The sequence below is a fragment of the Merops nubicus genome, unplaced genomic scaffold (assembly GCF_000691845.1).
Source record: "Merops nubicus isolate BGI_N331 unplaced genomic scaffold, ASM69184v1 scaffold20339, whole genome shotgun sequence".
NCBI classification, from domain to species: Eukaryota; Metazoa; Chordata; class Aves; order Coraciiformes; family Meropidae; genus Merops; species Merops nubicus.
Genome location: NW_008630482.1, coordinates 48,654 through 63,883, shown reverse-complemented (window position 1 = coordinate 63,883; position 15,230 = coordinate 48,654). Strand labels below are relative to the sequence as shown.

General features: G+C 37.9%; 1 protein-coding gene across 1 annotated transcript in view; it reads right to left on the bottom strand.

The window, feature by feature from the left end:
- The window catches only part of LOC103779693 (roundabout homolog 1-like), a gene marked incomplete at its 5' end in the record, with an annotated part of 63,709 nt that overhangs the window by 15,579 nt on the left and 32,900 nt on the right, over positions 1 to 15,230 (bottom strand). The window contains 5 exon segments of the mRNA XM_008947338.1: positions 3,252 to 3,503; positions 3,816 to 3,960; positions 6,345 to 6,452; positions 8,911 to 9,246; positions 12,605 to 12,759. Coding sequence (XP_008945586.1) covers positions 3,252 to 3,503; positions 3,816 to 3,960; positions 6,345 to 6,452; positions 8,911 to 9,246; positions 12,605 to 12,759 — 996 coding nt within the window.

The window sequence follows — 15,230 nt, the reverse complement described above, 5'->3', positions numbered from 1 at the left end:
GTCCCTACACTCACTTCACTGATTCAGAAAGATATGAAAAGAGATACCATTACTTCATTAATTTTTTTTAATTGGTCTAGGTGATAATGTAAAGAAAGAATTCACTGCTGTAACATTAGTTCTAGGTCTTAAGGATACCAAAATGCAAATAGATACATGGGTTAATTTATTCTGAGCTTAAATCATTAGTAATGGTGTCTGCAGCTTAAGGAGGCAAAGTATTAGATAACATTAGACCAATGTACAGTTTAGCTAATACTTCACTCAGAAGTCCCAGACAGCGAGGACTACAGCCATGCTCTGTAACTGACATTTGTCTGACAGGAAGGAACACCCTCTGCAGCAATGGCTGCACCGTTGGCTCTACTTACAAGGAACTGCTACTGCAGCCTGCTTTACAAAAATTTCCAAAGTAATTTTCCCTTGTCATTTTTTCCCTCTTACTATTGACATATGGTGACTCTCATTAATTAAATCTTTTATTTTGGGGGGATGTATATTTTTTTCATTGTACTAAATAAGAATACTCACTAATTTTGAAATGAAAATTTAACACGGAAAAACCTAATATTTTGTGGCAAGAGCAAGCTGGAACCTCCCTAGACTACATATTCCAGCCACTGTTTTCCATTTGTTGTAATAAGTATAGAATGGAATGAAGAAAAGGTCAGTTAGGGATATATACCTAATAATCGTTTACTAAACTTCCCCTTCCCCCAAATCCCAGAAGCCATTGCTGCATGGGAATCTCTACCTGCCTTTGACTAGAGACCTTGCACAATAAAGTTTTACTGCCTTGATTTAAAGCTCTCACGACAAGTGTCCTTGTAATATATTGGCCAATCTTCCGATTCTCCAGGTTTTGGTATTACAAGACAGGCAACTGGTTACAAAATATGTTAGTGTTTTTGAAAATACAGCTTGTCTGCCAGCCTTTCAGGATAAGTTAACTGAGAGCAGCTGGTTCATGTGCTTACAGAATTAACAATACTTTGTTCACTTTATCTGTTGCTTTAACAGTGACATCACCTCCCCTCTCAGCTCTTGCTTTAACATTGGCATCTGCTATCTCACTAAATCTTTTGTTTTTCCCTGCTTGTCCACTCTTCCAGAACACGGAATTCTATTTTGGTTTGCTATACTTCTAGCAAGCTGACTGGACAGAGAAATATTACAGCACCTCATCACCGCCAGGACCTAGATACCTGGTTCCTATCAGAAATTGAGAATATATTCATCAGAACTATAAGTAAAGCTAATAAAAAACTATGACAAACTGTATTTTAAACATCATTTTCACTATAAAGCCATGATTTAGAAAAACCCCCAAAACAATGCAGAGAGGCACCACTCAGAATATATTCTTAATTGGAAAGTATTGTCACACTGTATTAAGACCAGAAACCTCCTTCCAGAACGGGCTACAGCTGTTGAGAACATTCAGCTCCTAAACAGCAACGCCATGGGTCATATCAATGCTGTTAGATGGAAAAGGTAGTCAGCCAAGCCTGACAAATCAAGTAAAGAGAATTATGTAAATCTTTTTTAGCTGATGAGAGGGATATAGAAAGAAACAATGTTTGAGAAAGTCACTAACAATTCTAAGACTTTCAGCAAGGCTAGACTTAACCGTTGTAGGAAGAACAAATAAATATATGCTTCATTTTTTCAGTCCAGTCAACGAGTAAGCTGTATGCTCTAGGAACTTAAACCAGAACATACTTCAGATACTTTTGCTACTACTTTTGATGATATTTATGGTGACTAGCCATGAGTCTTTGTGTAGAGCAAACCTTCTATTTTCCAGGCAATTGCTGGCTGGTTATGCGTGTTTGCAGATATCTGCTCCAATCCCTCTTCCATTCTGTATGCCAGTTTGCATCTCTTGCTGCCCAGAACATGGCAGCTGAGGTTCTGGAAAGTCACTCGCAACACATTGCCCACTTAGCATGTCTCTTTTCCATTAGCATCCAGCTAGTTTAACCTCTAAATAACCCAGAAAACTTAAGTGATTAAAATGAACAATTCCGTGCCCTGACATACCAGGGCCAATGGAAATGAGAGGAAAATATTATTAGCCATCCACTAATAAAAAGAGTGATTGTAAAGACTCAGGAAGATAGAAGAAGAGGAGATGATACACAGTGTTACCATAAAGAATAAAGAAAACAAAACAAGGCAGACCTAGTAGAATTGGGGAGCAGAAGTAAAAGCTTTTAAAAAAAAAGTCCTTTAAAAATAGGCCCTTAAGAAAAAAAATTAATAACTACTACTTACTTAGAAAAGGGGAACATGAAAATGAAGCAGCTTTGCAAAAAAACATTCTGGAAAATAAATCCATAAATGTCCAGTAAATTCTATTAACAAAATCAAAGTTCTACAGTTTAGTCAGTAAGATCAAATGAATTTCATCGTAATAGGCCTGCATTTCTCTAAAAATAGGAACTATGACTAGAATATTGCAGGTAAGTATGTGTAGTTGTGGTAAAAAACAATATGTGCAAAGCGCTAGAGGAAAAAAAATAAAAGAAATATAATTTGGGATAGAAAAGCTGTGCCTTCTTAACAGAAAGCAAGACAAATAAGTATCGTGCACAAAAAGCCTCATTCAGAACTCACTGTTCATGGAAGAGAAGCTGTGAGAGTGTATATGCAAAATAGTTTGTACTAAAAGCAACTCAGAGGAGAAACAAAATTTCCCTCTGACAGATATCTATCTTTATTAATGTTGGTCATTCCTTTAAATAAGGGTAGATGGAAATGTTAAGAAAATTTTGCAAGCAATAATTTCCTGTGCTAGGATTTATGAGAGGAGGAAAATCTATAGGTTATATAAATTATATATTTATATATGTTCATGCATATTGGTGACAAGTTAATTGCAGTTACTGTGAAATAATGCATGCTATTTTATGGTAATAATGCAGTAAATCTATTGGAAACAATGGAGCTGTAATTATATGGTAAGCTGTGTTAACGATACCACTTTAATATCCTGATTACTGTGAATTTAACTTATGTCAGCATTGTATGTACTGTAAAGTGATATACTGCATTTTTTTTCATGGCATAATAATAAAGCAACTTAATTATGTATTTCTTAGGTTATAAATAGTTCCAGTATAGAAGTTAAATATTAACAGAGTAAATATCACAGTGAAAAACTTGGCCTTGCTGAATTCAACAGGAATTTTCAGTGGGGCTAGGATGACCCCTGTGACATCTCTCTCACTACATTTGCATTGACACACCTCCGCTCAGGTTGGTGTTGTATGTGTCCCAGATCCTCCTGACAGTCCTGTAACATGGGCTGGAGCTCCTCCTGGGGAGAGGGGGTGAGAGTGGCAGTTGACTGATGGCTATAGGAGACAGCGGCTGGGGAGGAAGCTGCTCCTCGGACAGGCGGAGTAGGACCTCGCTCATCTTCTTCCTCTTCCTCTAGCTCATCCTGCTGCAAATACATCCTTGCAGGTGGGACAGGACAAGGAATTTCTTGGTCATAGCTAAAATTAATTTTTAAAGAAAAGAAGGACTTGAGTTTTTACTGTGTAATTGCCACATCTTATACACTTATAAATAGCCCAGAAAAAAAAATAATCATTGTTCTATGTGCTCTTGAAGAGAGCTTATTAAGGACGTACTGTGTGCAGGCACACCACTGTCACTAAGTGATCTCAGAATAGCCACACTACAGCTAGATGAGGAACACCAGCACAGCACTGAAGGGAGGTCTCACTGCAAGCTTGCAGGGCAAATTACACGTCAATTAACAAGTGATTAAAGGAAAAAATGGATGACATATTAATTTTTCTTACCTTTCATCCACTGAAAGACTGTAATCTTCACTATTGCTATGGGGAGGTGGGTGTGCTGGAGGGGGTGGAAGGAGATCTGCCCAGTTCATGCCAGCTTGCTTGGGAGCCTTTGGGGTCCGAGCACCCTTCTTGTGCCCTTGACTCCCTGTGAGTAAAAAGCAGTGCATTTTTGTCATGCGTTTAAGTATCTCCTCATCGTTAGCTTTGAAAAACAGAACAGCCATAGTCCCTCTCAGATGCTCTTGAATCAATTCTCTGGGAATTTACTCTGCTGCAGAGTTGGAATAAACGGGCATCGTTCCTTTTCACACCAATTTGTAATTGTAGCTTCTTTGTAGAATAACTGTATATTTTAAGCAGTTGTGTGTAACCAGAAACTTCACATAGCATGGAAAAGACACATGGGATACAAAACTCAAGTTGTTAATAAATAGTCAAAATGTGATAAAACCATTAATGAATTTTACAAGCAATGCCATTAAGAGTGAGCTTCCTACTTGTATTAATTATATTATAGATTATCATCTAAAACAAATGAGCTGTAGACACATTTTCTAAAGTGCCTTTATACTATTTAATTGCTGGAACCTAAACTACAATATGATACAGATATGATCTATTAAAGTTCCACTGTTGCATTAAGTCACTGAAAATATGTAATTTGTACTTGTCCACTGACAATTTTAGGCACAATGAAATGACTAGTTTTAGTCTAAATGGCAGATGCTGTTGAAAATAATTGCTAGAAGAACTAAAATAGCAAAAAGAAGAAGGAAGATAGATGAAGTATGGCACAAATGTTTTCAACTACTATTACTGGGAAATTATACCTCATAACAGAACAATCCAGATTTAACAGTTCAAATAAGTTTGAATAAGACCAACTGTTCAGGTGGTCTTGAATTTTAATGTTGGTCATGGCTATGATGAGAACTGACTCTACTGCTGTTCCACGGTATACATTTCTATCCTGCTTTGTAATTGTTGCTTCTTTAATTGTATATAAAGTCACTGCAGTTTTGAGTATGTTTTAGAATCCTTCACATTTCTCTCTCCAACTGAGGCATGGTTTTGCATTACCACAGTTAAGCCTTAAACACGAGATTAAATATTTTAGAGTGAGATTTAGGAAGTTTGTTTTTCTCACTTCTACCGTCTCGGATTTTCCATTCTGACAGGCATTGTTTCTGCTTGTTATTGTCCCACGCTAGCTGCCAGATAAGAATACATTTTAGCTATGTACAATTATTTTCTGGTATGTCAGTATGTCAGGCAAGACCTTAACTATCCCAAGACGACCATCATCTGCATTCTGTACCCTCAGCAGCATGATATATACTAGATTCAGCACAGTTAATTTATTACTCTGGTCATCTTACTCCACTCCTGGACTCCCTGGTATGGGATTAGAAATGGTTTGTGCTACGGATAACTGTAACGCAGGCGTCCGTATGGAGAACGCCACCTTCCTGTGTTTCATTGGCATGGGCTCATACCCCCGAGACACTGCACCATGAACTCCAGGTCTGGTCTTAATGTCCCTGAGCACAGGCTCAGCACCACATCCTGATGTTGCAGACCTGGGAATGGGCAAAAGGCTGCCTCACAGAACACTGAGCAGCTGGGAGATTTTGGAGCTACGGGCTCATCTACATGCTTATGCTTATTCTGTGCCTCAGCCACAACTGCCCAATGAGCAAAGCTTAGGATTAAGGCAACTGGACTATCAAAGGCAACAGCAAAACAAAAGGTCCTCATCTTAATTAGTAGATGTAAAGTCCAGGGTGCTGGTGACTGCAGCCATAACTTGCCCTGTCGTTGGCTTGATGCAAATAAACATAGACTAAGTATCAGACTTACTGTAAAGCCCCAAACCAAGCCTATGCTTAGGTTCTGGTTTAGCTCCAAACACTTCACACACCTCTACCGGAAATCAACGCTGAAATTGAACAGGTTATATACTATGATGAAAAGCAGTAACTTTTGAATTAAACCATATTCTGGGACTTTTAGATATTTTGCATAGGAGATGCCAATGAGAAACAAAATTTAATTATCTGCTGTCTACATCTGAATGATGTACAAGAACAGTTTTGACATATAGCCACCGAAATCTAGAAAAAAAATCATGTATGCATGTAAGCTTTTTTACTCAATAAAATGCATGCATTTAATGTTCAAAATTAAAAACTTCTTAAAGCAGCTCTGTTCAGTATCACTCAAATGTTCTGGTATCTTGAGCCTGTACATGAATAAGGTTGTCTTGGGTGAGCAAACCTGAGAGATGAAAAAGGAGTCAGTAAAGTACCATGAAAACAATATATAAATTAAAATCCTCTTTCTTTTTTTGTGATGGCTGAAAAGGAATTTCTATGACTTGTCCATCTGGAGACAATAATATTAACCAGTGGGGCATCAACATTAGCAAATCCAACTTCTATTTGGTTTTGTGACTACCACAATTTTGAACAATCAGTGTCTTACAGCCACTGGGTTCCTCCTTTATTGGAAAATGCTGTAGATACTCACCAGATGTACTACTGCCTCTGTCTGAGCTGTTGTAGGATCCTCCTGTATTCTGGTCATATGATTGGTTGTATGGAATAGTTGGAGCAATGTTGTCATTCACCCGGTAATCTGCAAGTTTAACAGGAGAGTTAATGCTACCTTTCAGAAACACAACTAGTTTTATATACCTACTTTATAACAAAAAGTAAGATCTCCTGAAAACAGTGAGGAAGAAATACAGTCATATTTTGAAAGGAAAATCATCCTATAATAATGTTTTATTTTATCTTGTCTCTAATTGTAAGTTTAAGGGAAATCAAGGGAACCTGGTAGCTCCACCGAAAAAATGAAGCAGAATGAAATTCCGTGCACAGGGTTGTTGCAATGCCCCTGCAACGACCAAGTCTCAATGGATGGAGATATATATATACACATACATACATATGACCTGCCTGAGCATTTTGCATATGAACAGACTGTCACCTTGATTAATTTCCTGTGGTCTCTGCTTAATTTACACATGCGGGGTAGCTACTTTTTGTATTTCAAAGGTGACAAACCCACATAGGAGTCAGCCCTGTATTACAAGGGCTGAATGATCTGCTGGAGCAACAGTGCAGCTCTGCTGAATTTGGTTTACAACAGAAGAGGTCTTTGTTTAATGCCTGCTGGCTCCAAGAAGATTTCTATTTATACTGGGTCAAGCAGTTTCTAGCTACAGGCAGGGTCTTTTTTTGCTAATGGCTGTTTCCATAACTTCCTTCTCCAGTTCCAAAGCACTTGATATACATATGTTCCTTTTAAATCTAGATTTGGCAACCAGATCTGTAAAACTTTATCAGAAGTAAAATATTCATCTGACAAAACAGTACTCTCATGCCAAAAAGAAATTACAATTTACAGAGAACAGAAAGGACCTGAGTTACTCCTCATACAGCAAATAAAACTGTGTCATAAACAGAACCACTGGACATAAAGTGACAATGAAGCACAGCATGTAACTCGTATCAAAATGGTTATTTCCCATTGCAAAACCTGTAGGTATAATCATCAGCAAGATGGTTTTGACTTAGGAAATGAGAAAACCAAGATGAGAATACTGTCATAAAATAGCAAATCAAAACAAAAATAAACAAAACGAAGAATCCAGTCCCCATCTGCAGCAGAAATGTTGGTGATAATGTAAGCATGGGAAAAAGAGCAAAATGATAAATTCCACACCAGAGTGTATTCTGTAATAGTTTCTCAGCCTAGCTGCATTCCAGAGACCACGCTGAAACCCTACATACCGCATATGTTTACACAGAGGATAAACAGTAAATCAGCACTCTGAAATATGTATATATGACTGTCAGCAGACAATGCTTTAAGGGGGCCTTTCCACACTGCAACATGCTATAGAATATGCAGCTGCAATACACAGTTTGAAAGATGCAGTATCTTCCAGGGCATAAAAACCAGGCATGTTTTAATTCCAAACCAGATCTCTAATACACATTTCATGAAAAAAAACATAATTACAAAAAAATACAGCTTTCACCCTCTAGTAAGGAGCCACAAAAATTGAATTTTTCTTTTGACATGTTTATGTCTAGGGAAGGTGTCACATTTTACATTGCCCTTTGAACTCCTCTGTGAGCAGATGGGTCCGGAAGAGAAATCAACATTCCTGTAATGAAATGCATCTTTTGGGTGGGTAACTTATCACTATGTGATCACTGGAGTTACAACAATCCCTGCAAAAAGTTCCAAGTCAGAATGGGTCCAGTTCCTAGGGATACTGTTTTGCAAATCAGGTTATTAAAAGAGGTTGCATGGTAGCCTGGAGGACCAGCAAGAAATCATATACCTATTTCTTCCAACTCCCACACATTATATTAAAGAAACATGCCCTCAAGGCCACAAAAGTACATCCTGATGTTTTCCGTTAACACTGAAATCAATTTATTTTTAGCTTCTGGATCCACAGACTTCAGTCAGGCTAACAAAGGAATTTAGTTTCCAAAACTGTGTGCAGTAGCATTGCCTCTCGATATGTGCATCGAAGGCTTGCTAGGAAAAAGTCTAAAATGAATTGGATCACTCCATTTGTGTCCCCAGTGTACAACACAATACAATTTTACAGAGTTTGATATGCAAAGTTTCATTCGTTTACATGAACATGTAGATTTAATTAGTCTCCATCCACAGCTGGGAAGAGTGGGTTGACCTATTTAAAATTTAAGGTAGAGCATAATGTGACTGCCACGCATATGGCTTATGAATAAAATATCTGGCCTCTGTCCTAACCAATCCCTTAACTATTACTAAGCTTAAATTAATCTCAAATCCATAGGAAATGTATTTTATTTAAGTCTTTTCTAAAGATACAATTTGTTTTATAATAAATTCAATATCTGAAGGTTATTATGGTGGTAATTAACTTTCTGACACTGCTAACGGTGGATTTCTAAATCTAAAGTGGGAAAAGTCTAAAAGCACCACAGAAGTCTGTAACGGCTGAACCTGAAAGCTTTCCACCCCCAGCACCAGCAGGTCAAGACTCCTCTGATGCCTAAAGAGGAGAAACAAGCTAAAAGCTCTTCACCTTTGTTTAATTTGTTTTGCTCCATAATGTTGTACTGTATGGGTGGAACCTCTTGCTTTTGCTGAACAGAGGGTTTCCAGTGTTTCTCATTCGAATCCCCGCTGCCATTGTTAACATTATTGCTGATATTTGACTGGATGAGTTGAGTGGTGGCATAAGGAGTGGGCTGCCCAGGCTGGCTGACAAATCTTCCGTCCTTTAGATTTGGACTATTGAAGGTTTTCATCTCATTGATTTTGTTGCTGAGGTCCACGTCACCATATACAGTTGACTCAGGCAACATCAGGTTTGTCTGCTTGTTGTCCAGCTGATTGTTGTAATTTGCTATACAATCGGCTAACCACAGAGGAGAGAAAAAAGAAAAGGTCATTCTGTTCGCTTACACCATTTTTTCAATGAAATTCCCTTAAAAATGCTTTAACTCTACAGCTTGCATCGCTAACCACAGAGGAGAGAAAAAAGAAAAGGTCATTCTGTTCGCTTACACCATTTTTTCAATGAAAAATCTCCCTTAAAAATGCTTTAACTCTACGGCTTGCATCCATGAAGCAGAGGTACTGAATTAAATAATTTACAGAACATTATTTACCTTATAAGCTACTGTTTCAAAAATTGCGTTCACTGGTTTGATTCACTGTCAGTTCAGACCTTTTGAGTTGTATCTGCAATGACTTACCTTGCTGAGCTTTTTCAGCAGTTGCCATATAAGTGTTCATATTTTTAGGCATTATCCTCAAAGCAGTATAGATATCAAGTCAATAACTGTGATTAAAATAGCTTGCATTGAAAGGAAAAATCAACCAAAACTTCACAGTGGGAATAACTAAACATGACAGTCACCGCACACCATCTCAACAGCATTTAGACTTTCTTGCACTTGTGATCAGGAACAGAGATACAACAGATTTTTATAAAACAGACTGCAAAATGATTACATATAACAGAATTAAAGAGAAACAATACAATGTGAAAGGTAACTCAGTACCCAGCAGTAGCAAGTCTTTATTTGACCATTGTTTCCTTGTACAGTCTTATATTTTGGTTTGAAACAAAGACAGGAAAGCAATCTGGAATTTTTGCTAATTTTTAGTTGCTCTGGATATTGCAAAGTAAGTAATGCCATAGTAATACCATTGTCCTGTACGCTAAATATAGACAGCATGAGTTCATGTTATTGCATCATCAGATCACCACTTATTGCATAATTACACAGGTACTGATGCTCTGGCCACTGCTGTGTGAAGTACTGTGCCTGCCTTTCCACGCCTTCTCGCCTCTGCATGACAGCAGCTCCATTGCTTTTTTCCCCTCTCCAAATCCAGTCCACTGGAAGAATACCAAATGACGTAACACAGTCTGTGGGCCAGCAGTTAGAAGGCTTAATGAAACTAGCATTCAATGATAATTAAGCAAAAATTCTCATTTCCCAGCTGATTAAGGCATCAATAATTCCATAAAGATCACCAGGAATATAGTTTTCTTCTTTTAAAAGATGTGGTATTTATGCTAATGAGTTTGATTCAAAACCTGAAGTGCATTACCTGTGGCCACAATTAATTTACTAGAGAGAGTGCCAAGTAAACCACAGTACAGAATTCAGGATTTGACCACTATACTAAATAAAATGACTACTAACTATAGAGGATGTTCAATTTAAAAAATATTCCCAAATACATACATCTCTTTTTGAGAATATTTCTTGGAAAAGAGAAATAAAATACTTGAGGAAGAAAAACACTGATCCCCACTCTCAGTGATTAAGGAACAGTATCAGAACATGCCACATACAGCTTATCATTGCACATTTCATTCCCCCCAGCTTGTGTTTTCTGATAGTTTTAGTGTTTGATATTTTTTCTATCTTATGTGAGCTGTTATTTATTGTTTCAGTCTTCAGCTTCTTGATTTCTACTATTAAAATGTTTTCAATTCTGCTTTTTCTTTCTCCTACTGAAACCATGCTAGTCTTCCCTCCTTTCCAAGTCTATCATACTATATTAAGCAAATATGTATGCAGCATATTCTTCATTCCTAATACATCATGCTTTGCTATAATACTCTTGCAGAGTCACGTATAACCTTCCATTTTCAGCTACATCTGATCTGTGTGTAGGGCAACATAATCGATACAGTGCATGCACTAGGCACATTTTTTTTTTTGTGTAGATGCATTAGAATTCCTCATACAAAGTACTTAAGCAAAACTGGTTTACCTATATAACAGAAGATTTCTTCTGTTAAGATTTTTACTTTTAGAACAACCCATTCCCATTCTGTGGACTTGGATGACAGCACTATATTTATATGAAAGTAAAAATGCATAGTTTTGTAGCATGTTCACAGCTACAGAGGGGATAGCCAACTCTGCTGCTTCAGAGCATATGCCAAGCCCAAGCTGACATAATTAAGATATCTGCCAGATCTTCCAGAACAGAAGAGACCATTATGAGCATCTTGTCTGACCTTCAAGCTCTTAAGTGCTACTTGAAAGGAAGGAATCACTTTGCAACACAACCAAGGTTCATGCAGAAGCTAAGCTGAGAAAGAATCCACTGTACCGCATGACAAGATGTCATAATAGTTTACAGCCTCCCAAAAACGTGCGTTCTCTTCCTTTACTGAATTTGTTAAGTTTCAGTTTCTAGAACTGTAAGCATCTCTGTATCAGAGATCTTTTTACATAGGTATTTGTGACCTCAGGCAGTGTAAGATACGAGCCTAATGTTAAAATCTCTCACCTTCCTCTGAAGCACCTGGCACTGGTCTCTGTCAGACACCATATCGCAGGAGATGAATTACCATGATCACATTATGGCTAGTTTCACATTAATTATAGGAGGCAATGCTGTTTTGCACTTATGCAACTTCACTATAAGGTAATCACAATACCTCTTTGAAATTCTAGGAAATGCTACTAGCAAAAATTAGCTAGGGATGCTGGTAGTGAAAAAGAATCTTCTTTCCTCACCAGTAACACAAACAGGCTTAAAACAAAACAAACTTCTGTTTAAAAAGACGTGCAACAATTAGTGCTTCCAGATATTTTTCCCCAGCTGTGTTCCCATGGAACCCACAAGGTTTTCTTCTGTAAGAGTGCTCTAGAGTCCTGCCCAAGCTCCCGGGAACTACCACTTAACCTAACTTTTCATAACTGCTTTTAGAGTGTGAAGTTATATTCCTTACCCACACGCCCCAAACAGAAGACCAGCTATCCAACTTTGTACAGAATGGCAGCCCAAGGGAGGTTCTGAATGTGCCAAAGCAGACTGACTGCCTTGCAAGTATTGTAGCAACGTTTTATTTCTTGCTTCCCATCGCACCCAAACCAGAAGGGAAATTTCTCTAGTGTAATTTTCATACTTCTCCAACCAAGCAACAGGGATGTACAGAACAACGTAAAAATGACCTTATCAGCTCTTTTTCAGATGCTGAAACATACGAGTTCAGTGTAGCTTTTGGTAACATTGAACTTTGCAGGGCACCTTTGGTCTACAGCTTGCTACAACTATACAAAGGGGACCGAAGAAAAGGATCCAAAAAGGGACCAAAAGCAAAATCATGACATAGAGGATAAACTACATTAAGTCTAAATGCTTTGGAAATAAAAACACAAACAAACCTGAACGTTCTTTCGGGTATTTGAAGTACACACTCTGTAAAGAAGATTCCTTAGCAAGGTAGAAATGTAACTAACCTGGTCGACTGTATGTCGTCAGGTTGCTATCACTGTTTCCATTGCCAGAGGTGCAGCAGTTGATGGAGCAGTCATTGTGATTGTTCCCTGTGTTAGGCCAAGTATCTGCTAGCCATGGCTGAGTGGCTGGTTCACTGATGTTTAGGAGTCCTGGCCTTTAGAAACAAAGCTTGGTCATTTCAAAAATGAAACAAAAGCATTTTCACACTGCAATTACATTCTTCTCAAAAGGTCAGGTATTACAAAATAATGTCACATATTTAAAGGCTTGAGAATTGGAAAATACAGCTTGATTCAATTACTTAATGGTTTCTAGTCTCCTGTATAACCTGTTCCTTGCTAAGACACTCTGAAGTGAACAGCCAAGGACAGCATCAGTTCAGTTTGCTGAACTACACATCTGTGTTGGTTGGTGTGCAACCTTTGCCTATCACTTTGCTTTGGGGCCTTTTCCAATTTTTTTTTTTTTTTCTGGGAAGGTTGGATTTCTGTTTTTCCACCCCTTCTCCCTTTCTTAAAGAAAACAAGGTAAAAACGGAGAAACTGGCAAGTCAAACAAACAAAAAGCTCACACATGGAAGTGAGATGGATATGTGGAAATATAAGTTGAATTTGGATGTGAATACTCTGTAATTCTTGCTGATTTATGAAGCTGTGTTCTCCTCACCACCAGACAGTACTACTACTGTAGTGGATCAAAGGGAGCAGGAGATTACAGAAACCTTTGTCACCTAGGAGTATCTGGATCTCACTAAGCATACTGCCTGATGTATCTTTGTCAATGAGAAAGTCATTCACTTAACTTTTATGTGAGTGGAACAGCTGCAGCTCCTAAGTAAGCTTAAAGTCACCAGGAATACTCAATGCCTTTTAAAACATCCAGATACTAATGCTGTATACTGCCTGCAATTGGAATAAAGTGTATTCTCGCCATCAGCAGAAAGAAACAACATTCCTTGGTTTCCAAGTTGCTGATTGATTGTAGTAGGTGTGAAAGATGCTCTGATGAATGTTTTGTAGAATCTTTGGTGCCTCTTCAATTTTCACGCTAACAGTGCAATTGCATATTATAAAGTCCCATATAAGTAGCAGCCTCTAACAACCTAAAATTGCCTCTGATAACAAGGTGCTTTTAAAATTAGATAATTTTAGCCACTGTCATATACATGTAAAAAAGGAACACAGTCTCTTTCATCACAGGATTTAACAGGCAACTTTCCATTTGAAACAGTGCGAAAACTAGTCTCCATAACATTATATGTGATGCTCTTCGAAAATAAAATATGCTAATCCTCTTAAACTGCAAGTTGAGAATACAAGCAGCATGCAGCTAGTTGTGGGGGATACAGCCTGTCAGTGCCTCAGGCTTCAGTCATAGTCTCAGAATGACATTTAAAAGCTCTATCCCTATATGCATATATCTATATCTATATCTATATCTATATATCTTTCTACACTGTTTATGTCACCTGACAATTTAACATGGGAGGTGATGAGGCTTGACTTACTGCCAGGCTAACAAACAAGCCAATGAACACACACTAAACTAGTATATTTTGTAAATCTGAAATGAATGTATAGATATGTCATCCTGGGCACAGGTCAGCTGATTTGAACTATTCTGTTTTTTTTTCTACCATTGTTCTCTTACAATGAAACTACACCTCAAGGCATTTGGAGAGGACAAAGCCTTCTAGGATCTTTTGGCACTTTCAAGACCTGTGTAGTAGATTTTTGGGTAGAGAGTCAAAGATACTTGCATTCATACCTGCTATCATGTAAGAAATGTAGTGTGAGGTATATAAGTACGCAAAAGCTCTACTAATTGGAGTTATTTAAATGGAATTGTAGGCAAGAGACGTTTCCATTACAGCTCCATAGCCTGGTGATTTCCAAAGATCTTTAACCTTTGCAGCAAATTCCTTGAATCCTTGAATTACTGTACAGGGTCTGGGGTAGGAGTGGACTGAGCAAGTGGCTGTGTGGGTGCTTAGCTGCTGGCTGGAGTCATCTGCCAAAAGTACCAGTACTTGAATCCTGTCTAGAAAAGGGATTGCCACAGTAATGGGTAATTTTTCAGCACTGCAGAAGTGGGGATTATGTTGAAATATATCACTGTGACATTCTGAGTTCTAAATAATGCTTTAACATGGTCAAATAACTGCACTTGGCAAAAATGCTAAGCCTCTCCAAAACATTGCAAATAAAATGTAAGGAAGTGAAAAAAATCATGTTTGGCAATCAGAGTAAGGTTTCATAGGTAAAAATAACAATTGTGTTTACATTGCAGAAGTATGTGTCATATTCTACAAAATATGATACAATATCACACGTCCTGTAAATGCTATATATGCAAATGAACAAAAGAAATACAGATGTTGGCACCTTGAGTCAATTACACTGCTAGACTGTGGCACTGGTCTTTAAACCTAGGACAATAAAAAATGATGCTGCTTCTCTAGCAGCACCAAGATGACTGTATATGATGTAGACACTTCTGGGTTCATTTCTGTCCTCTGAGTCTATGTGAGTGTGCTTTGTCTGGCTTGTGCTTTGGGAAGAAGGAGAAAACACAGAGGCACAAAGAACACAAAGGATGTTAACTGTGTGTCTTTTTGCACAATCT